Source organism: Chaetodon auriga, chromosome 5, assembly GCF_051107435.1.
Source record: "Chaetodon auriga isolate fChaAug3 chromosome 5, fChaAug3.hap1, whole genome shotgun sequence".
In the NCBI taxonomy this organism is placed as follows: Eukaryota; Metazoa; Chordata; class Actinopteri; order Chaetodontiformes; family Chaetodontidae; genus Chaetodon; species Chaetodon auriga.
In genome coordinates, this window is record NC_135078.1 from 17,495,879 (window position 1) to 17,517,632 (window position 21,754).

The 21,754-nt window shown below is 41.6% G+C and overlaps 1 protein-coding gene across 1 annotated transcript; it reads left to right on the forward strand.

The window, feature by feature from the left end:
* The first annotated feature begins 537 nt into the window (after nt 1-537).
* Nucleotides 538-20,381, forward strand: plcxd3 (phosphatidylinositol-specific phospholipase C, X domain containing 3). Its single transcript, XM_076730795.1, has 6 exons — nt 538-833; nt 12,805-13,061; nt 13,311-13,484; nt 15,806-15,981; nt 16,659-16,760; nt 17,763-20,381. The coding sequence occupies exons 1-6, from the start codon at nt 731-733 to the stop codon at nt 17,917-17,919; spliced, it is 969 nt and encodes a 322-aa protein (XP_076586910.1). The 5' UTR covers nt 538-730; the 3' UTR covers nt 17,920-20,381.
* The last annotated feature ends 1,373 nt before the right edge of the window (nt 20,382-21,754 follow it).

Sequence of the window (21,754 nt, forward strand, 5' to 3'; positions counted from 1 at the left end):
CAGCTGATTATCACCACAGTGAATGTCAGTTATTCATTGTCACTGCTGTATTAATTGCAGTGATAATGAGTCACTGCCATATGGCACTCAGTCATCCAAGTGCATGACCTCAGACATGCTCCCAGGTCAAATGGAAATCAGATTTCAACCTCAGTTTTTACAGCTAACAGGCTTTTCAACCAGAGCTTTGTTCCTATACATAAATGAGATGATGGCATCTCTAATGCTACAAAACCTGTGATTCCGGGGATACCTGCGTCCTCAGTGTTCTGACCGCCGTGCTGTACACGCTTATGGAGGGGAAAAAGTAAAAAACAAAAACGGCTTTGGGTAGTCTTGCGTCCTTATGAGGCTTTATGCGGTAGGCTGTCATTTTTGGCAGATTCTGGTGACTGTAAAAACTGAACTATGTACTCCTTACAGTGTTATTACTACGTATTATTAGAAAGCTACCCGAATGTTGCCATATTTGGATCTGTCCAACAAACCGCATTTTCGTAATTGTGCCACCCGCCGATGTGTTCTGCTCAGGGGGGTGTGGACTGACGCTCGGTCGCTCTGGTGTGTGTCTGTGTGAGAGAGAGACAGGCGGGGAGTGTGTACGTTTGTGTGTGTGTGTGTGCTCGTGTGCGTGCGCGCCTGTGTGTGTGTAGAGAAAGAGAGAGAGAGCGCACTCCACGTTGGCGCAGGCACCGGACCGGGAGAACGGAGCGTTGTGCACAGCGGCAGCATGGCTTCGTCTCACGGGAGAAGCGACCTGCGGTTTGCAGACTGGATGGCAAGTTTACCGCAGAGCATGCACACTATTCCGCTCACCAACCTGGCTATTCCCGGTAGGTGTTTCTTTACGTTACCCCTGTGTAAATGGGTGAGGAGTGCGTCCATGTCTTCTGATCCGCGCGCACTGCATGCAGCTCTCCTAGTAGATGAGAAATAAATAAACCGTGAGTGGTAATATTCAACATATTTTACTGCTTTGCAAACTTTGATGTTTTACTTTGCACCATAGGCAACTCATAGAATCCAAAATATGGCTTTATTCTACTGAACATCGTTATAACAAATGGGAAGACCTGTTGCGCAACGTTAGGAGTACAATGTATCATGAACAGTTCTTCTTCCTCTTGTTGTGGTTCGCTGTATAAAGGTTGTAATACCCAGAGGATTTGAGGCGTCTCCATCTAATACTCCAAACGATGAGACAGCCTGAGGTGAAATATCTACTGTTAGAGCCACTCCAAAGATCCAGAACGGACAGCAGAACCACGCTGCTCTGTTTTGTGTAGGACTTTTGGTATTTGTAATGGGGTGGTGGCCATAGATGAAGAGACAGGGAGTGGGATGGGTTCAGTCTGTGCACTCGAATAATCACAGCGCTTTCCATGGACATGAGTTGTTAGACCTCTAGCCAATCAGTGCGCAGGTCTCCTTAAACTCAATTCAAATTGGAAATGCTGGTTGTAAAGCCCACCACTGATGTGACTGATAGAATGGCTTTTTAGCAGCCAGTTAATTCCATATCTGCTGCCTAGTGATTATCACACCTCCACGCAAAGCATTTTCATTCTTGATTTTCTTGAACCCCCCCCCCATCAGCCTGTAGACTACCTGGTGTGTACAGGGTTGGCATGTGCAACGATGGCATTTCAGATGCAGATGGCTTTGGGCTGAGTGTCCAGTGAGGCGTGGCATACTACCAGCACTGTCCATTGCTCTTAAGGATGCCAAAACCAGTGCATAAGTTTAATCAAATACCAACTTGAATACAGAAACAACATGAAGTGTAATAACTCATGCTTGGAATTTTACTGAATCACATAACATGTGCTGTGTTATTCCACTGTTCATCCATGCCAATGCAACATGGGAACATGCTCTGTCCCATTTAATTAGGTATCATTACTTCTTACTGGCCCTGCAGCCTGCAGCTCAGCTGCTCTCAGTCTATCCTCCGTTTGGATAGATTCTGTAAACATCCTCCAATTCTGTGCACTTTCTTGTGTTTGTGTGCACACATTTGGCGTAAGGCTTGTCAAAATAGATTTCATAATCCACAGGATTTTACGAGAGCTTATTTAGCAAGAACCATGTGTTCTTATTTGTGTGTATGTCTGATTTCTTTCAAAAGTGTGCCTCATGTCACATCCTTCTGTCTCATCTTAGAATGCAGCATCGCAAGCCTTTGTTCAAGCAGGAATAAAACTGGGACAGATAAGTAATAAATGAGACAGTTGTTTTATTTCCCTCTCAAATTTAATTATTCCTCCTAGATGGAATATTATTTTCATGTTAGACTCCTGCTTAACAATCCTCAGCATCCACCCTCTGTTGCCTGTAATTCAGTGATGCTATTTATTTTCCAGAAAAAATCAAAAAGTTCACCAGCTGACAGCCTCAATGATCCAGACCAAAGTGTTTTGGCAATTTGAAGTACTCAACCATGTGGGGGTGATGTGATGGCATGGTGCTCTGCTGTTGCCAAAAAGCTAAACAGTCCCCACTGTGTCTGTGTTGCCAGCATTGCACAGCTGTACCCATTAGTATACATAATCTTCTGTATGATTGGCAGTGAATTTATTTTAGGGTTTCATGATGACAGATGAGACTTCATTAAGATTGGATATTTATGATGTTTTAATGGCATCTATTTGTCATGTTTCAAGTAATTTGTATATGAGCTAATGCAGCCAAATAATAGCAACATACAGTTTATGGCCATACTCATAACACATTATAGATTCTGAAGGAAGCATAGGCGTCTGCCAGATACAACAGCTGCTGTGCGACAGATAGCATCTACTTACCATATGTGCTGTGACTTAGATCATTGACTTTGATCTACCTAGCTAATCTCTATGTGAAAACAGTTTAAAAACCTCAGTATGCATGATGTGTATGCTGATCACACTTTCGTAATTGATTAAATGGTTAGTCACTTTATTTGTTTTGTTAGTTTTAATGTTTGTGTATCCAAGGTAGGCAATTAAAACAAATTAATTTCCACTCACAGCGGTACAGGGGTTAATAGAAGGATATTGCCGCAGTCCATCATGTGCACTGAGGTGGAGGCAGTAATGGTGAAGTGCTACCGTTAAGTTTATCTATAGGCAGACATTAAAAATCTGTTTCCAGCTCAGGCCCTGTCACTAAATGTTATGTCAAGTGAAGACATCTTATGTATAGAACACAAAAAGAGCAAACTGCTTAACAGAGGAGTTAAAAATGTAGAAAATTAAAATAGAAATTAATAAATACTCTGTAGTGTACAGATATGTTTACACTTAAAAGCATGAGAATAAAAGACTTGATAGTGGGGGGTAAACTGTTAGTCAACAATGGGAAATACTCAATTCTCGACTTTAGCATGGATTGGAAATAATGGTCAAAAGATCTGAGGGGTTTGAAAGAAGAGATATACTCAGGTGACCATTCATGCAATGCTTTAAAAACAAATTAAAGAGTCTTAAAATCAGTTCTTCTTTAATTGGAAGCCTATGACAGGTAGCCAGCACAGGGGAAAGGAGCCTAGCTGTTGCATGTTGCACAAGCTGCAGACGAGACAAGGCCAACTGACTGACTCCCACAGACAAAGACGTACAGTAATCAATAGGCAAAGGGATGAAAGCATGTCTCCAGGCCCCTAAATGAGAGAAACTTTTAATTTCTTAGGTGGAAAAAGCTACCACTTAGGACTTCTGCTCTTGTTAAGCTAAATAATCTTTTTACCCATTTAGTATTTGAAATCCCCAAAACCAATAAAGAGGAAGTTTAAAAACAACAGCAGTTTTTAGGCAGATATACAGCTGCATATTCTCAGTGTAACCACAATTTCTGAATATGTTTCCCACCGGAAGAACATTTCAGGAGAATACAATTGTCTCTATAAGGGAACCTTGTGGTACACCGCAGGGAAGGAGGTGCAGAGGAAAACAAAAAGTTATCAATTCTGACCTTAGCTGATCAATATTGGATATAGAAGGCAAACCACTGTAAAAGCCTTCATGCTTAACAGCATGATTGAGACAATCCAAGAGGAAACACTGATTGATTTTGTCAAAAGCAGCAGGGAGGTCCAACTCAATTAAATTTGCATGATTTTCTGAGTCCAAAGACACCAATAAACCATTTGTCACCCTGAGGAGCGCTGACTCAGTGTTTCGCTGTTGTGAAATTTCTCCAGAAAGACAAAGAGCTGTGAAAAGATGGCTCAACCAGAGCCATAGACAAAAACAGCTTATTGAGTACAGTCAGAATTAGATTGGGTTTTTGATCAGAGAGCAGTAACGTTCACATACATAACATACTGACCAGTAAGTGGAATTAATAAGGATTTATAGAGTTGTTTATCATGCTGTGACTCATGACACAGCGCAGCAGCCAAGTGCATTGTGGTTGTGTCAGTTATTACATAAACATAATACATATTTCCATGAGCTTCATCCTGCGTGTGCTCTGCTGGTCAGAACACCTTGTTTGAGAGATAAGAACATGGTTGCTTTCAGACATGACTCAGCTCTCTGTGTTGGCCCCACATGCCACTTAGGCCTCACACTGTGTCAACAGATCGAGTCTACAAGTCAGATGACCTGCACCAGTTCTACTCTACACCTAATTGGGGAGGGGGTGAGGGGACGAGCAGGAGAGGAAGTAGTAGCAGATTAAAGGTGGAGGTAATTAAAGGAGGAGAGGGAAACAAAGAGGGAGAGCGTAGTTACCGCTTTCCTTTCCCCAAGCTGATCAGTGGGGAGCATGGTGGGCTGTTTTCTGTTGCTATTGTTAGATCTGCTAGGTGAAGGATGCAGCCTGCCTGGCTGCATAGTGGTCAGCAAAGGTGTGCTGCCAGAGATATTGTCAATCTGTTTCTCTGTGGTTCTGTCACCATGAAGCAAGCTTTACTGTAGGGAAGGGAATGGCTGTTAGAATTTCACTACCATAGTAATTCAAGTGGATTTATTGGATTTCAAGATTTTTGGTATCAGTGCAGTCATATGATTTGGAGTAAGTGCCGATGCATGAGCATGTATCTGAGTCCTACAGATGTGCACAGCAACTAAATGTATATTCAGATGGCTAAAGGTCATTTCTATTAACTGTGGTCTGGTCGTTTTTAAAAGGCCAAAGTGTGTACATTTACTCTCTGAATAAGTGGTATAGGTAATCACATAATCCACAGCTTTGTTTTCTGGCCTTTTTAAAGCTGTCTTAATCATGGATTTTTGGCCACTAGGGTGCAGAAGAATTCCAAACAGTCCCACAGACATGCAGCCCCGACAAACTACTCTCCCTGCAAATGCACATTTATATGCTCACTCCTTTCATATTATACACAGTAATTTGTTTCAGAGTTGATATAAACAACACTGATAATGCAGTTTTAATAGGTTTAAAATGCCCTGACTCTTTTTCACACATGGCTAATGAGAGACGTTTGAGAAAGGGACAAATTGCATATTTAGGTTGCTTCTGTCTTATTTTGAGTTGGCATTATGATGAAAAAATAGAAAAAAATGTGGCACAAAATTCAGAATTAGATGGTGGTTTGTGTCAGGCTAAAACTGATGAATTTACTACCAGATAAAATTAGATCTTGTTTGACTTCTTTCAAAGCAGACAAACTACTGTGACTAAGTGGCTTTACTTCAGTGACTGCATGGAACCAAAGAGTCAGATTTGCATGAGAGGGCTCAGGGGAGCCCTACTTAACCTCCCCAGTGGCTGAAGGTGACAGTTTAAGGCTTTACCAGAGGTAAGAAATGAATAGCATACTTTGGGCCAGAGGGAAAAGGTGAAGGCAATTGTATTAAGCTAAGATGGCCTTACGGGCAGTAAAAACAAATGCATTGCCTCAGAGGCATATTCAGCCTTGCCAGCTCCCTCGGGGTAGAGTAAAAGGCTGGGCCAGGACTTTTAGCTGTAAATCTGTCAATCAGTCCCTTGACTAGATCATTCTGCTGCCATTTACGACCATGAAAGGAGGATGAATGGTATCAGATGCCAGAATAAATACTGGTGAAGACCAGGAACTCAGGCAAAGAGCCACTGAAAAATAGAGGATGAGAAATTCAAAACAGAGGAGGAGAAAATAGTTTGGTAGGGAGAAGGACAAACAGCATATTCCTCCTGGAGAAATTAAGCCAATGGGTGGTAAAGAGGTGGGAATGGCACAGCTATTTTCTGTAATGGATAATCCCCCATGAGTCACGACCCACCTCCTGTCTCCATTTAACTCAATTTAAGTATGACCAAAGTCACTGTGTTTGACCATCTGCACCCAAGACTGTTCTTCACAAAGAATGCTAATCTCTGCATCAGTATTTTTATACTCATAATAAACCGTCTCAGTATACAAACTTTTCAATTTTGTAAGCTGCTGCAGTAAACCTTTTGTCAAAATAACGTAGAAATGGGCAGAGTGGTTAGTTACTGATACTCCACAGGCTGCTTTTGCCTCACCACCAGCAGTAATTGAGTTTCCAGCAGGAGGACATTTATCTTGATTCTAAAAGTCAAATAACTCATTGTTATCGGAAATGTATGTGCTTTGTGCGCCACCACCACTCGAAGAAGATGGAAAAGAGTAGCAAGGCAGGTGGCAAAGTGAGGCTGGAGAGAATTGAACAGGAGTTTGAAAAAATGAAGGCTGGATGAAATAGATGGGAAGAGCAACTCTTTAAGAGTTACCAGAAAACCACACAGAGGGATCCATGCAGGGAAAGTGTGGAGGAGAGTGGATGGAGAGTTTGGAGCTCATATATATATTTTAATATCATGTAGCTCATCTCCGCCCTGTTACGTTTCATTTCCTTGTCATTCTCTCCTCTCCTCTGCAACCTGAAATAGATCTTGAAAGAGTTCATGCTGAGCAGTAAAGATTTGTCTTGAAAAATGGCAGACACCACCAGTGGTCGTCTGAAAGGTCTGCTCTCAGTGAGTCAGTCAGTTAACACAGGTCAATTCTCTAAGGTAACAGTCACCCACCACCACCACCTTCATCCTTGTCATCATCGTCTCCATCATTGTCATTACCAGCCTCAGCCGGTTTCAGCCTTTTTCTGTCTCTCTTTCCAGTCTCTTCACGCCTTCTTCGCCCCCAGTAGGACATCAGCTTCTTCATGTCTGTTCGTGACATGTAATTATGTTGCTGATGTGAGGGAAGAAGTTCACATCCTGCACTCTGTTCGGACACTGTGACAGTCTAACTCCGTCAGACAGCATGAGAGGAGACATTGATCGAGTAGATATTGTTCACAGTAAGCAGGTCATTCCAAACAACAGCCCATTCAATCAGTGTGAACAGTAGAACCAAAGCATAATCACTATGAAAGTCTTTACCAACAAATTGGGAATTTCTTGATAGAGAGGCAAAAGTTAAGGCCATTAGGGAAGCAGTAATATGGATGTCCTTCAGTAAGCTATGTTTGATTATCACGATAGTCGTTATTTAAATCACATTTTTGTCTAATTTCTGGCACTTGAAGAGAGGATAACTTCATTAAACATCACATGCTGTCTAATGAATGCTGAGATTTTGTTCCCGTATACAAAAATAAAAGGGAAATGGTTTAATTCTGAGGCACAGTGTTGAGAGTATTTGCATGAAAATTTGTTGCTTCCACATGCTTCCAAATGAATGTGTTGCCCTTGAGTTGTGGCACAGCGTAAATGTGCAGCAAATTATTCCATAATGTAAACAATAATTAATCATGTTCAGAGCTCAGGTAGCAAAGCTTGATTGTGTTGGAGCTTCCGCCTCTGTGCTCAGCTCTCTCTGCAGAGTCTTACAGATGTCCTGCACACTTGGCAAAATGTTTTGCCCTTCGGTCTCTGTTTCCTCTGTGAGATTGTTTCTCTTTGCAGTTTAGCATGATGCACAGGCTTTTTGTCATACATATTTAAGGCAGTGCTAGTTAGTAATGCACAAACAAGCCTTAGGTGGCTTTCATCAAAACTTGTTAAGGTATAATTTGTTTGCAGGATCCTGTGGAACTGTTGAATTGAATATTTAACATATAAGCTACGTATGAACTGCACTTTTCCCCAAACATAGGAACATTATAATGAAATGAAAGCTATTACAGGTCTACTAGAGCAAGCCACCCATTGGGCAATGCAGACTTTTGCCCCTGTACCCCAGCCCTCTGCATCGCTTTCACCCCCAGCATCCCCTGTGCCACGGGCAGACCACCAAGCAGGATTAATGGTGAATGTGGCGAGGAAAGGTGCATAGCACACATCTGAAAAAGCACAGACCTACACACACAACTGTCAGAATATAGTGCAGTAAAAATAATGTTGTATGTTTGTATATTGAGGTCATAGTTATTATTTGCAGACAGTATAGGGTAGGTATATAAGGTGAAGGATAGAAATATACACAGTACATTATTATGTAACTTAAAGAGTAAAAATGAAACAAGGAAACAAAGAAAACTTTGGGCTTCGGTCCATCTTTCCACAGACGTTCTTAGAAGCCATAGACACCAATCCATTACACTGCCAGATATCCTCCAAGAGCTGCTTGGATTGCTGACACCGTCTGTGAAAAAGAGACCTTGGTGTAGGAGGAGGGTCTCTGAATGGCTTGAGCTGGATTCTTCCACAGTTGCACTGGCAGGCACTGAAGGATTTGTGATCGCCATGAGCTTTTGACATTTCCCAAGGAACATGGCAGCATTACAGGAAGTGCAGACTGCATCCATCTTATGTGATATTTAACTCCACTTGTGACTTCTTGTGCAGCTTTATAGGCTCCTCCTCTTTTGTGCAACACACACACACTTAAAACAGGACTTGTGAAAAGGTATTATACAGGATGCACTTACTAAATTATCATATCTGGCTGTAGTGGAGACCATGCATGAAATGAGTAATAGGAAAGGCTGAGTTATGATTTACCTGTAACCTCAGACCAATGGCCTCATTGGTCTGAGGTTACAGCTGTTTGAAATGATTGTATTCTGTGACTGTAATTGAGCCCACAACGGGAGGCGTTCATTGGAAAGCTTGAGTACTTACCTGTAGCCTCAGGTGGTGGCAATGACCTCTTCTGTCTCATTCGCTGCCAACTGGGCACATAAATGTAATTTGTTAATGTGGTTACTGTAGCATGAATCAGCTGGACAGCTAGTTACTGTATTAGCCTGTTAGTGCTAGCAGCTAGCTAAAAAGGTGAATCGGCAGTATGTTAGTTTATTTGTACATTTTAAAAGAAAGGTCAAATAAAGGAAAATAAACTGTACAGAAATACACCTGCAGGTGGGAAGAGTTAATAGGAAAGCATCAGTTATTTATGTGTAGTCTGAAGCAGCTCCAGTGACCTCGTCAACCTCGTTCTCTGGTGACTGTCCTCACGCCGCTCAGCTGTCAGACAGATCGTTGTGTGAAATGAGACAAACAGTGGTGTGCCACCATGCATTTACAGAGTCAATAAACTGATAATGAAACCTTGGGAAAATGTTTACATGGGCTGTGACACACACACACTGAATTGGATCAATTAAAATGAACAGATGCCTGAAGTGGACACACCTTGCATGTAAATGCTATAGGCTTTACATGCATATACACATTGTGAGCTGAGGTAGTTGCTAATGAAAACACAATCATATGCAAGAAAAATGTATGATTCTATATCTGGGACATCAACACACGGAGACCGTGTCCACCATCTGGACTATGTAGACCGCGCCAACTGCAAAAAACATGACACACGAATGCTGAGCTTGCTAGCGAGGTACTTTGTAAGCATGCTAACACACCATTAAAAAAAAGCCAAACACTGCCTGGTTTCAGCATCTCAAATGTGAGGTGGCTGCTTTTCATTGTTTCATGTGATATTAAATTGAACATCTTTAGATTTAAGACTGTTGGAGGAAAGAAGCAAATTGACAACACCTTGGGCTTTAAGAAATTGTGTATTTTCACTCATGGAGGTAATTAGTATGGTAGATTAATGGATAATGCAAATAATTGTGTGATGCAACCTTCAGAGCCAAAGCTGAAATCTTTCCTCTGCAGCAACAGCAGAGCCAGCTGGTGTGACTGGTTAAGGTCATACTCTGTTACGCTGTGACCCTAGTGATACAATTCAGCATGTAGTGATGCTGTTTGCTGTCCCGCCCCAGGATTCAGCTGTCTACCCTGCTTACGGTCATTCTCTGGGCCGACTGTGAAGACCTGGCACTGGAGTATTAGCTGAAGGTCAACTCGGGCTCTGTGTCTGCTTGTATGAGTGTAGGTGGAGGAGAGGAGGGTGTATGTTTGTGTGAAAGAGTGAGGGAATGTGATGAAGAGATAAAAAGAGGATGAGAAGTTGATTGCAGTGATGAGAGCAGGATACCAGAATTAGTCAGCATAATTTGCATGACGCGCACACACACACACACACACACACACACACACACACACGCACACATGCACATATACACACTTTCTCTTTTCTCACTCACAAACTTGGAGGGATACGTGACCTTCAGACCTAACTAGCAGAATCCACCATGGACGGTTGCAAGGAAAGTCTTAAGGGTCACCTAGGAATGCATCAGCATATGGACAGGCTGTCACAATGGAACAGAAATGTGTTTGCAATGCTTGAGGCACTGAAACATTACATTTCATTTACTCAGTATAATCCATAGTTTTCATCAGAGCTGCTTTCTACAGAAGACACTCATGTATAATATTTTAATATTTTAGTGAGATGATAATGAGCACTGCAGTCGGCGTGCTGGAAATGTGACGTTAGGTCAGCTTGTTCGCAGCATGCACATCTCACTGAAAGCAGTAGTTCAGCAACCCTGTCTGTTAGAAGTCTATTCAATTCTGCTTGCACAGCTATGTGTCCTTTATATGTTCAGTGGAGAGTGAAATAGCTGTCGTCTGACTGAGAAATATGTTGAGTCAAAGGCGCTATTAGTTTTTCTTTTTCTTTCTTTGTCTTTGTTCCAAAGCTCTACAAGATATTATCTGACCTGTTAAAAATGCCTTAAAAACTTTCAAATGATGTTTATCTTATTCCCACTTGGGAAAAAGTTGGTCTGAAATAAAATCAATCAAGTTTTATGAGAAAGTTACCACCAGGAATTGAATCACTAAGGTGGCCATGTTTTTGCCACCAGTAAGAGAGCACATTAGTCCAGTTTTAGCTGCTCTGCACTGGCTTCCTGTAACATTCAGGATTGATTTTAAGGTCCCCCTCCTCGTATACAGAGCCCTTAATGGACTAGGACCAAGCTACATAGCTAACTCCCTCGTTTATTATTTGAAAACTGCGTTCATCTGCTGTTAGTCTGCTGCAGGTTTCCAGCAACAGTCAAAAGAAAATTGGGGATGCAGCCTTTGTCCATTATGCTCCAAAGCTCTGGAACACACTATGTACAGATATCAGGGAAGCAGCTCGCTGAATATTCTGAAAAGAAAGCTAAAAACTTATCTCTTCACTTTAGCCTTTCACTAGCTATGACTTCCTGGTACAGGTCTGAAGCTTTTGTGCTTTGCCTTGCGCTTATATTTCTTAAAAAATATTGTATTTGACTTGATTTTATGGATTCTATGTAACTGTGAATACGTTGGTCTCTGGGACAACACTGGGTTGTGCCCTATAGGCAGATAAGACCCACAGTGAGATTACATCCATGAGAAGACGTTCTGAGGCGGCTGTGAAATGCCTGCTTCGGCGTAATCAAGACCTGTGGTGAATCGGTATCTGTTGAGAAGGAAAAAGATTTTGTTGTGTCTGAGAGCTACAGAAAGCAGAGACACCAGCTCTTTTAGAGCTTCGTCCTGACAGATTTTTATACTGATTCTACTCTATTTTTACCTAGATTTTAATATTTTGTTTGATTTTATGCATAGTCTTTATTTTCACCCGTATTTCCATCTTATTTCACATTCATTTTTAATCAGTTTTTATGTCCATTTTGCTTTTTCTATGTAAAGCACTCACTTTGAAATTTTATTACTATTATTATTATTACATTTGCACGTGTAGAAAACCTGTCAAAAATAGACATTGGCCTTTCTGAGGGGTTCAGAAACCTCCAAGTTGAGTCATCAGTGGTGGACTGTAGGTAAAAAATGTACTCAAGTACTGTACTTAAGTACAAATTTGCTGAAAAAACCATTTAAAAACGCTTCTTGGTTTAGCTGGAAGATGCATCGTCACACAGCTGAAAACAGGGTTTGTTGACTTTTTAGAGATACGTGGTTCTCACAGGACAGCGCCACGACAAACATATGATGATCTGATAGAATATGATGTGTTTCTCTACGTTAAACTACAACAGTATGTAAAGTGGCTCAAAGGATCTCAGCTTAAAACAACTGCAGCAGCAACATGTATCATTATCATATACAGAAGTAATATTAATCCAGAAACATCACACATAATAGAAAAACTGACAGGGACTGTTGTACTGCAGAAGGAGTACTTTTACTTTTGATACTTACATCCTTTTACCTTTTTTTGGGTTTTGAATGCAGGACTTTGTCAATATACTGAAAGCTAAATAGGAAATATATAACATCACACCCAGCGTTGTTGTTGCTGCAAGCTTTGTTTTGTCTGAGAAAGGCGATGGATGAAAACTATCATTGTTTGTGAGCAGAGACTCGCTTCTTTTCAACTTGTCAGAGTTCATAGCTTCTGACCACGGAAGCTGTTATTCGCACAGTCAGCGTCGTTGCCATGGCACCGGGCTGTTTTCCAGCACTGACCCCACTCTTACAGCTGTGCCCCCCCCCCACAGAAATAAAACAGGCAGCGTTCAATACCTGCATGCAGACTCATGTTTGTGTCTCCTGCAGGTTCCCATGATTCCTTCAGTTTCTACATCGACGAGGCGTCTCCGGTGGGCCCCGAGCAGCCGGAGACGGTGCAGAACTTTGTGTCTGTTTTTGGCACAGTGGCCAAGAAGCTAATGAGGAAGTGGTTAGCTACACAGACTATGAACTTCACCAGCCAACTGGAGGCTGGGATCCGCTTCTTTGACCTGCGCATCTCCACCAAGCCCCGCGACCCCGACAACGAGCTGTTCTTCGCCCACGGGCTCTTCAGCGCCACGGTCATCATAGAGTTTTGGTGGTTTTTGATGTGATGAATATTTTGCAATGCTTGTGGTTGCTAAGTGATGTTTGTGCATGTCTACGTGTGTGGCAGCGTACTTATGTGTGAGTGCAGACTGAGAGCTTAATCATACAAGGTCCTTCAGAAATTTTAAGTACAGCACAAGTGTTTGTGTGACTATTGTTCACATCATTGTGCCGTCAAAGACATTCTCAATACAATTATTGTTCTTATTTGTGTTTTCTAGGTGAGAGAAGGTCTAGAGCAGATCAGTAGTTTCCTGTCAGCTCATGCCAGAGAGGTCGTGTTCCTGGACTTCAACCACTTCTACGGCGTGCAGAACCTGCACCATGAAAAACTGGTGGCCATGTTAAAGGAGGTGTTTGGAGAGAAACTCTGCCCAGTCGTCTTTGCTCAGGAGGTACTGTCGAATTCAAAGCCACTTTACATTACACCTTACATCACATTCAAGTCCTTCCCAGCCGAGTTCACATAGTTTTGATAAAGCCTCTAGATAAATCTCTGTATTTTGCAGGATAGTATAATTTTTTAATCACTGCTGCACCAGAAGTGATGCATTTTAGGTCAACAGCTTACAGGTTCAGCCACTAGGAGAATGGTGGAAAATCTAGAAAGTGTCCTAGAAAAGTTTCTGATGGTTCAGATATAAGAGAAACCCACCGTTGCTCCAGGGGCCGGGAGAGATGGGGGTGAGCTGACCTGTAGGCATACGACATAAGCTCGCCTCGGCAGTGTTTGTGTGATTACTTTCATTGCCAGAAGGGGAAGGCAGGCTCCACACTGCAGGTTTAATGCTTAACAGGGAGTAAGATTGAAAGCAATGAAGTGACCTCGAACATTTATTTCAGATCCTTCTTTCACCTTGAACATTTTCCTGATTGTACACATTTTGAGTTCGAAAGGCTTTTAATAATTATTGTTTTCTCAGCCCTGCACCACACTGCCTGTTTTGATCTCTTGAGATGCAGAATGATGGTTATCACGTCCCCACTCATTGCTGTATGCCCTTTTGCATAGAAGGCGAGTAGAAAAGTCCTCCCACGCTCAGATCTGTCTCCCTTTCTCTGTCCAGTTTCTTCTGGTTTTTTTCCACCTTCCACTACCTGGTCCACCTCCACCTATCCCTCCCCCCACCCCGAGGTGTATGTGAAGAGCCAGGAAGACAGAATACTAATGAGCCTCAAAATTCATCACCCTTCACGAACTCCCACGCCAGCGTTAGCGCTCTAAGATCATAGTTTCCTGTCAGGTGCTGCTGCTGAGTGAGGATGAAGTGTAGAGAAGAGGAAAAGGCAAACAGTGGCTAGTGCATTCTGCGGAAATGATGAACGTCTTCTTCTCAGAGCTGTAGTAGCATCTAGGGAGGTGTTTAAATTTAGAGTAGACAATTGACTCGTTCCTCTATCGGTATTATATTTACTCTATGAGTACACTTACTCTGCTCTTCCCTCGTCGCTCCTTTACCTCTCTGTTACAAATGTAACCCACTGCACGACTTTTCTCCAGCAGTTGTTTGGCTTGTTTTAATGATAACGTACAGCTGGAAGGTCAGAATCTCATGAAAACAAAAGACATGAGGTGAATGGGTTTTGGGGTTATGATGAAAAGCTGTTTTTTTCAGCTATGACTGCCTCCCTGTACACCACCTATCCAATTACCTGGCGTCTAACTAATCAACAGACAGGGTACATTGATTTTTTGTTGTTGTTGTTGTTGCTGCTGGCTAAATGTAACCATTGAAACATACATATATTGCTCACGTGCATGATATGCATGGTAGCAGAACTGCAAGCATAGCAATGTTAAGATGATGCAGTGTACTTCTGTTTTACTTTTTTTATATAAATTAAAACTGAAATGACACATGTTTCCGTTTCTGGCGCCGTCACGAGTGGTGGCCTTTCCAGCAGCTCCGTGTGTGTTGTGTGCTGTTTTGTACTTTTTTTTGTACTTTTTGAGCTTTCAGTGCTCTTTTTTTGTCACTGATTAACCTCTGTCCTCTGATTGCACTGGACATTTGGACATTTTCACTTAACTTTTAAATCTTTGCTTGCTGTGCTTTTGGATCATGCCTTTTACTTTAAATTTGTGGAGTATGCTGGAATTTGTGAATTTTCCTTGGGGATGAATAAAGTATCTATCTATCTATCTAGAGCTGCACAAGTTTTATATCTATCATTTACACAGAAGGTAATTTCTGGAAGGCAGTCGTCAGTCTTTGTAATTCTGTGAAATGTTTTCAAAAATGTGTTTTACCTCTTAAATAGCCTGTAATAGCTTTAAAAAAAATACCACTTTAAATTGTGTTTCGTATTCTTCCAGTTCTCAAGTTCTTTTCTTGACAAGCAATAGACTGTGATTAGACATAAAACAGTTTTTTGTTTGTGTGACCAAGCAGTCTGCCTTCAGAAATAACATAGCTGACATTTTCTATGGTCAGTCAGAGTACTGAACAAAGGTGCTTAATCATCATCATCAAGCAATTACATCCACTTATTTCTATTTGCTTCCATTCAAATGAAAGTAAAGCTCACTCAGTAAGCTGCCAGGTACATATCAGCTACCTTCTGACATGTTTTCTGTCACTCAGCACAGAAGGGGCTCTTTTATATTTACTATTCAACATCCATCACCTTTGTTTTCCCTTTGTCACCTCCACACCGTTTCTCACTTTATAACCTCCTTCTCCTGTGAACACATGCCTCCTCCCTCTATCTCCAGGTGACTCTGCAGTATCTGTGGGAGAAGGAGTACCAGGTGCTCGTCTTCTACCACCACCCCATGGCCCTGGAGGTGCCTTTCCTGTGGCCAGGCCAGATGATGCCGTCTCCCTGGGCCAACACCACAGACCCAGAGAAGCTGATTCAGTTTCTGCAGGCGTCTGTCACTGACCGCAGGTCAGTCCCTGTATTTATCCCACTGTGGGCACTTTATGTCCTCTACATCATCTGTGCAAGTGATGGTTTTTTGTTTTGTTTTGGTTTTTTTTGCCTTAATTGATTGTCGATGTATCATAACCTGTGTTTTATTTTTTATAGCAGTACAAATGTCCAAAAGTCCAACCATGATGTGTCATTATAGCGTAATTTTGATTTATTGTCAAAGGGCTCAGACCGAAATGACTACTACAATTTAATTCACTGTAGTTAGTTCAAAATAGCCATCTGAGAGGATGGGATGTGGGCTGAAATGCAGAAGTTATCACGATCTGGGCTATGTGACACTCACACCAGTGGCTTACTTGTAAAACATAGGATCAAACTACATTTTTATCCTATACAACTCATTCATAATGATACATAACAATACATTTAAAAGAAACTGATGACAGTAATGGGAAAGTGTTCCTCAAAAACCTCACAGTAATTTGCATGTGAGGTGTTTCTGTTTTTTTCTGTCAGGATAAGTGTCTTTGTGGGCACTTAAACTAATTAATTCTACATTAAAGCAATATTTATTCATGTGTAGCACTTCACTGCGGCAGGTGTCATAAAGTGCTTTTCATCAATAGATACAATGCAAGAACATAAATACAGCAAAAATATATAGTAACTGCTTGATGTGTCTCCTGCAGGAGGAAGGGGACCTTCTTTGTCTCCCAGGTGGTTCTGACACCAAAGGCCAGCACTGTGATGAAGGGCGTGGCCAGTGGACTGAGAGAGACAATCACAGAAAGGTGTGTACATCTGTGTGTATGTGTGCTTGTGTGTGATAGGAGGACACACAAAGAAAACTGTTTAAAGTTCATGCTCAGTGTAACTTCAGGATTGGATAAGATGCAGGGTTAGCTGCTGGGTTAGCACCAATGGTGGCACACAGGATTAGTCAACATGTACACAGGCACCATAATTATAGCAACACCTCAGACACCAGAGGCAACAGAAATGACATGATTTACCCATAACAACAAACCTTCATAGGCATGTGCACATACACACACACACACACACAGTCATATGTGAGTCATCGTGGCATTTTATAACTATAATCCAGAGGCATGTTGGTTTCTACAGGTATCCCCAGGCATTTGACACTGACCTCATTCAAGTTTTTTTTTTTTTTTTTTTTAACAGCTGCCACAAGCCCGAGGCGATGCTTCTCATCCTTCTCCTCCCTCTTTCTATATCTCCCCTTCTCAGTTGTGGTTCAGGAATTTTTTTTTTTTTTTTACCCTCAGCTTTGTCTGTATTTCACTCCCTCTTAATGTCACCAGTTTGTTAAAAGCCTCAGCCGCAAAACCATCAATTTTCCTGCAATGAATTATTCATTTGATAACACCACTATCAGCCATTCTCACCAGGCGTTTGGCGACTTTGATGTAGGCATCCTTCAGATTTCCATCCATTCGTCTTTCCACACAGACTGCCAGAAGAACAAGAAAGCCATTGCAGGAGGAGGAGATGACTTGTCGAATTTCGCCCTGCAGAAAGCCGGGCGAGGCACGTGCAGTAGTAACACCCTCCCCTGGTGCACGGCTCACATGAACATGTCCAGCAAGTTTACAGAGTGTCATCCTCACAGCTGGGGTCTGGCTTGCAGACATCTCATGCTGCGTCACAGAGATTTTTTTATCGCAGCGTGCCCCTCTCCGTGTTAAACCAGCCAGCCATGAATCATCCCTTCTTCTATCCCTCTGTGTATCTTTTGTGACTCTGGGTGTTTTTGTCTGTCCTCCCAGGGCCTTACCGGGCATGATGCAGTGGATCAGATCGCAGAGACCCGGGGAGAGCGGCATCAACATTATCACAGCTGACTTTGTGGAGCTCGGAGAATTCATCAGCGCCGTCATCACCCTCAACTATCACCTGGATGATGATGAAGACGACGCCACCTGAGAGCACAGAGGGGGGCGTCCGGGAGCACAGGCACCACCGCCAGTGGTTTGGTCTGTGCTCTCACTCTTTTCTCTTTGGCATTTATTTCAGGAGGGGAGCTGCACTGCTCCTTTCACTTTATTTAGGGCTATAGTGAGTTGAGAGATCAAATGGCAAAAGGGGGTTGAGGGAAGAGAAGTTGGGATGAGGAGGACCAATAGTGGTGTTTGGTTGGCACACAAAGAGAATGAGGTTTTGTTTGTTTCCTATTTAGGGATCAAAATTGTGTTTTCAAGTGAGATGTTCATTTCCTTTACTTCCTGTGCTGTAAAAATAGCTGCTTTTTCACTGATCAAATGCACTGTTTTCAACCAATGGTAGATTCCTCAGAGCATATCAACTTTCTGCTAAACGTATTGGTCCATCATTCTTGATATTCTTGTGACAGTGAAGTTTTGTTTTATTTTCTTCCAGACGTTGTTTTAAAATCAGTTTGTGTAACTTAAACCATTTAAATTGTTGGCTGGTGTAAGTAGCTACCAGTGGTTTGTCTTGTTTGGAAAATCCGTCCAAGAGAAGCATTTTTTTTTTCTTCTAACAATATGCATCCCTGGTCTGATCTCTGCGGGTGTTTCTGAAGAACTCCTCGAGCAGCTTGAAAGCGGAGTGTGTTTAAAAAGTGTTATTATAATGTGTTTACTCAGTAGATAGACAAGAAATTAACCCTTTCCCATTTGTTTGTTCAGCAATAATCCCTCAACAGAGTGCGGCTTGGGTAGCAGAAAAAAATGCCACCGTGTGCAATTTATCATTGGTGCATCTAAACAAAACAATAATTTTCACTCTGTCGGTGGGTTTAAAATTTCAAGACAAGCGTCGTCTGTTGCTGCGAGATATCTTCCAAAAAAATTAATTTGTTTAGAACACCAAGAAATGCAATCAGGATGCTCGTCATTCCGCTGGTTAGAAATCCAACATGACCAATTTATTAGATTTTATGGTGGGTGCAGAGTCGTGATAGCCAAGTGTAAAAATACAGTACATCTGGGTACAAGAGTGTATCCACTGTCTGTGTTTGCTCTGCTGAATGCTTTCTCCCTGTGTGTGCGTCTGTACTTACTGCTGTAGTGCAGTATATATGAGTCATCATGAGATGTATCACAGTGTTGTGTCTTTCATAATAACAGGTGATAAAGTTGCTTAATGCTCACTCAGAGACCTGTTCTTTTCAAGTCAGTAAAGGGTAGATGTCCATAATTCAGAGTCAGGAGGTTTTGATGTGACAGCAGTGCTTTAACACTTGGAAAATAATGCGATAAATGTTTACTAGGATCTAGCTGTAGCTCTTTGGTGTCTACTTTATTAGGTGTTTCATGTTTCTGAATGTTTCTGAATCTCCCAATTTCTGCTATATTTAGTACATTTAGCACACTTTCATTTGTTATTTATGTTTAATGCATTTCTTTCTACACTCTGCACTGTTTCATTTCAGCACACTACAGAAGTACTTTGAAACTGGCACCCAGAAAGATAATGGAGAAATCATTGCAAGGTTTTACACATTATGCATGAAAAACAAAACAAAACAAAACAAAACAAAACAAAAAAACTCATCAAATATCCACACACCTCGTGATCAGTGTGGCATTTTCTGCAGAGAATGTATTCTGTGAGGACATTGTTGTCTAGTTTGGTAACGTAAGACCAAAACAGGAAACAGCTCTTTGGATTTGTGAATGTATGTGTCCTGTGAGTAACTGTGCCATTTCTAAGAGTCTCGTGTGACGGAGTGAGTGAGTATCACCTAGAAAGTCATTTTTGTAGTGTATGCTTCAATGTGGAAATGAGTTCAAATAGTACTTCTTTTCTTTCAGTGTGGCTTTATGTTAAAATGTTTTATATCGTGAAAAGTTTGTACATACTGTAATTGCAAATAGCATACTGCCGATGAATTGTAAATGATTTAAGTCACTGCAAAGAGTCATTGATAACAGTTTCTTAACTTAGACCTTAACTGAGCTAGCATACTGCTTCTTGTTTTTCATATTTTAAGTTTTGTGCATGAACCAAAAAGTTTCTCCATATACTTTTTGTGTACACCAACAAGGTCCACAAGGTTTGTGCATCTCTTCACTTACTTTCTGCATATTGTTCTTAAAAGCATGGGTGCATCTCAGCTGGAAATATTTTTACCCTTTAAGACAAATATCGAAATTGATTTATTTTTTCAATGTTGCACTGCTACTACCCCATGCAGATTAAGAATGAACCCACACTAAGGAGCAGACTTGAAAAGGCTTGCAAATTGTGTTGTAAGGACATTAGTGTCTTCCCTGGTCCAAACTGTCGTTGTCATTGCCTTTATGTTCTGGTGTGAAACGAGTCCTTTGCTGTTGTAAAACTCCAAAACTTTTGTTCAAATGAAAGTGACTCTGTTCTAAGTGGAAAACGGCCAATCAAATAAAGCTTCTATGCCTAATAAGGACTGAGTGAAGTTTCATTTCACGAGCAGTTTCTGGCTTATAATAATAAAATCGCAATTTAATTCAATCACCGAATGGCACTACTGTAAATCTGAAGTAGATTTGCAGCTTTTAAGCTCACATACCAGTATTTTATTACCTATCTGTGCAGTCCTGAAATCATCCAGTTTCCAGGGTGATGAGGATGGAGGTGGGTGGGCAGCGGTACCCAGGGTGACTTTCTGAGACTGTTTCATAATTCAGCATCTGCCATTCAGCAGCCAGGTGTTGCTAAAAAAAGAAGAAACAGAGATAACCCAGATGTTGAATGGCTCACTAATGTGCTTTTGTGTGGGTATTACTGTAGGTTCAAGGTCTTCACTTGAGGAAAAAAAAAAAAATCTGACTTTATACAGCATGAAGCTGTTCAGTAAGAAATCACTGAATCGATGGATCGAGCTCTCTTTCAGGTTTATTAACTGAGCAGCAACACGTTACACACATGCACACATACTTCTGGAAGCTGCCCAGTACAACAGCCGTGTCATGGTTAAGGCCAGTTGACTGGATGCCTATGAAGTGCTTTGACTGCTTTGATTGCACATTACAGTGGTTCAGGGAAGAAAAAGGCACCACTCATTCACTTCCTCTGTGCAGATTCATCGATCCGTCATACAAACATGCAGCCAAAGCGCTTCACGGAGCAAGACTGAAACAACACAGACAAAAAGTAAAAACAAATTTTTCAAGACTTACAGCAATAAAATGTTAACTAAGATAAAATAAAGAAACATAATGGATCGAAGGCATTAAAACCAATCACTGAGAGTTAAAACCGACGCCATGGTGAGCCATTAATAATGCTTTCTGAGGAAAAGCAAAAGAAAATGCGCTATTCCATATCCTTGGATTTTGTTGAAACAGCCGTTTGCTGGAGAAACAAGAAAATGCAAATGCACGGTTATTGTGCCCTCATGCGTGACTGCATGTTTGTGTCTGTCTTTCTCTGTCACGCACACGCGGGCAAACAGGAGGAGGAGGAGGTAGAGGTGTGGGAGGAAGAGATGGATGATGACATTCAGACAGTTTAAAGAGGGGCAGCAACGAAACGCAGAAAACTTTGGAGCGCGAGGAGGAGGACGGGTGTTTTCACCAGCCACTGCTGTGTCTGGTTATGAGGGAACATTACACAAGGAGGCAATTTGTCTGCCAATACAGGCTACAACACAACAATCTACAATATTACAGTGAGAGGGGCATAAAAAGCAACATAAAAGAGCGAACATTGTTATCCCTCAAATAAAATGAAACAAAGTGAGGCTGGGATACACAGTTAATTATTAAAAGTCAATAAAGATGGAGTCGTTATCCATGGAGGGGAATCTGTGGGAATT

Bases quoted from the DNA above. Each gene is read 5' to 3' on its own strand.
- plcxd3 (XM_076730795.1), top strand. From the start codon at position 731: ATGGCTTCGTCTCACGGGAGAAGCGACCTGCGGTTTGCAGACTGGATG. The intron at 834-12,804 runs GTAGGTGTTTCT...TGTCTCCTGCAG, and splicing joins CACCAACCTGGCTATTCCCG to GTTCCCATGATTCCTTCAGT. The intron at 13,485-15,805 runs GTACTGTCGAAT...CTCTATCTCCAG, and splicing joins CAGTCGTCTTTGCTCAGGAG to GTGACTCTGCAGTATCTGTG.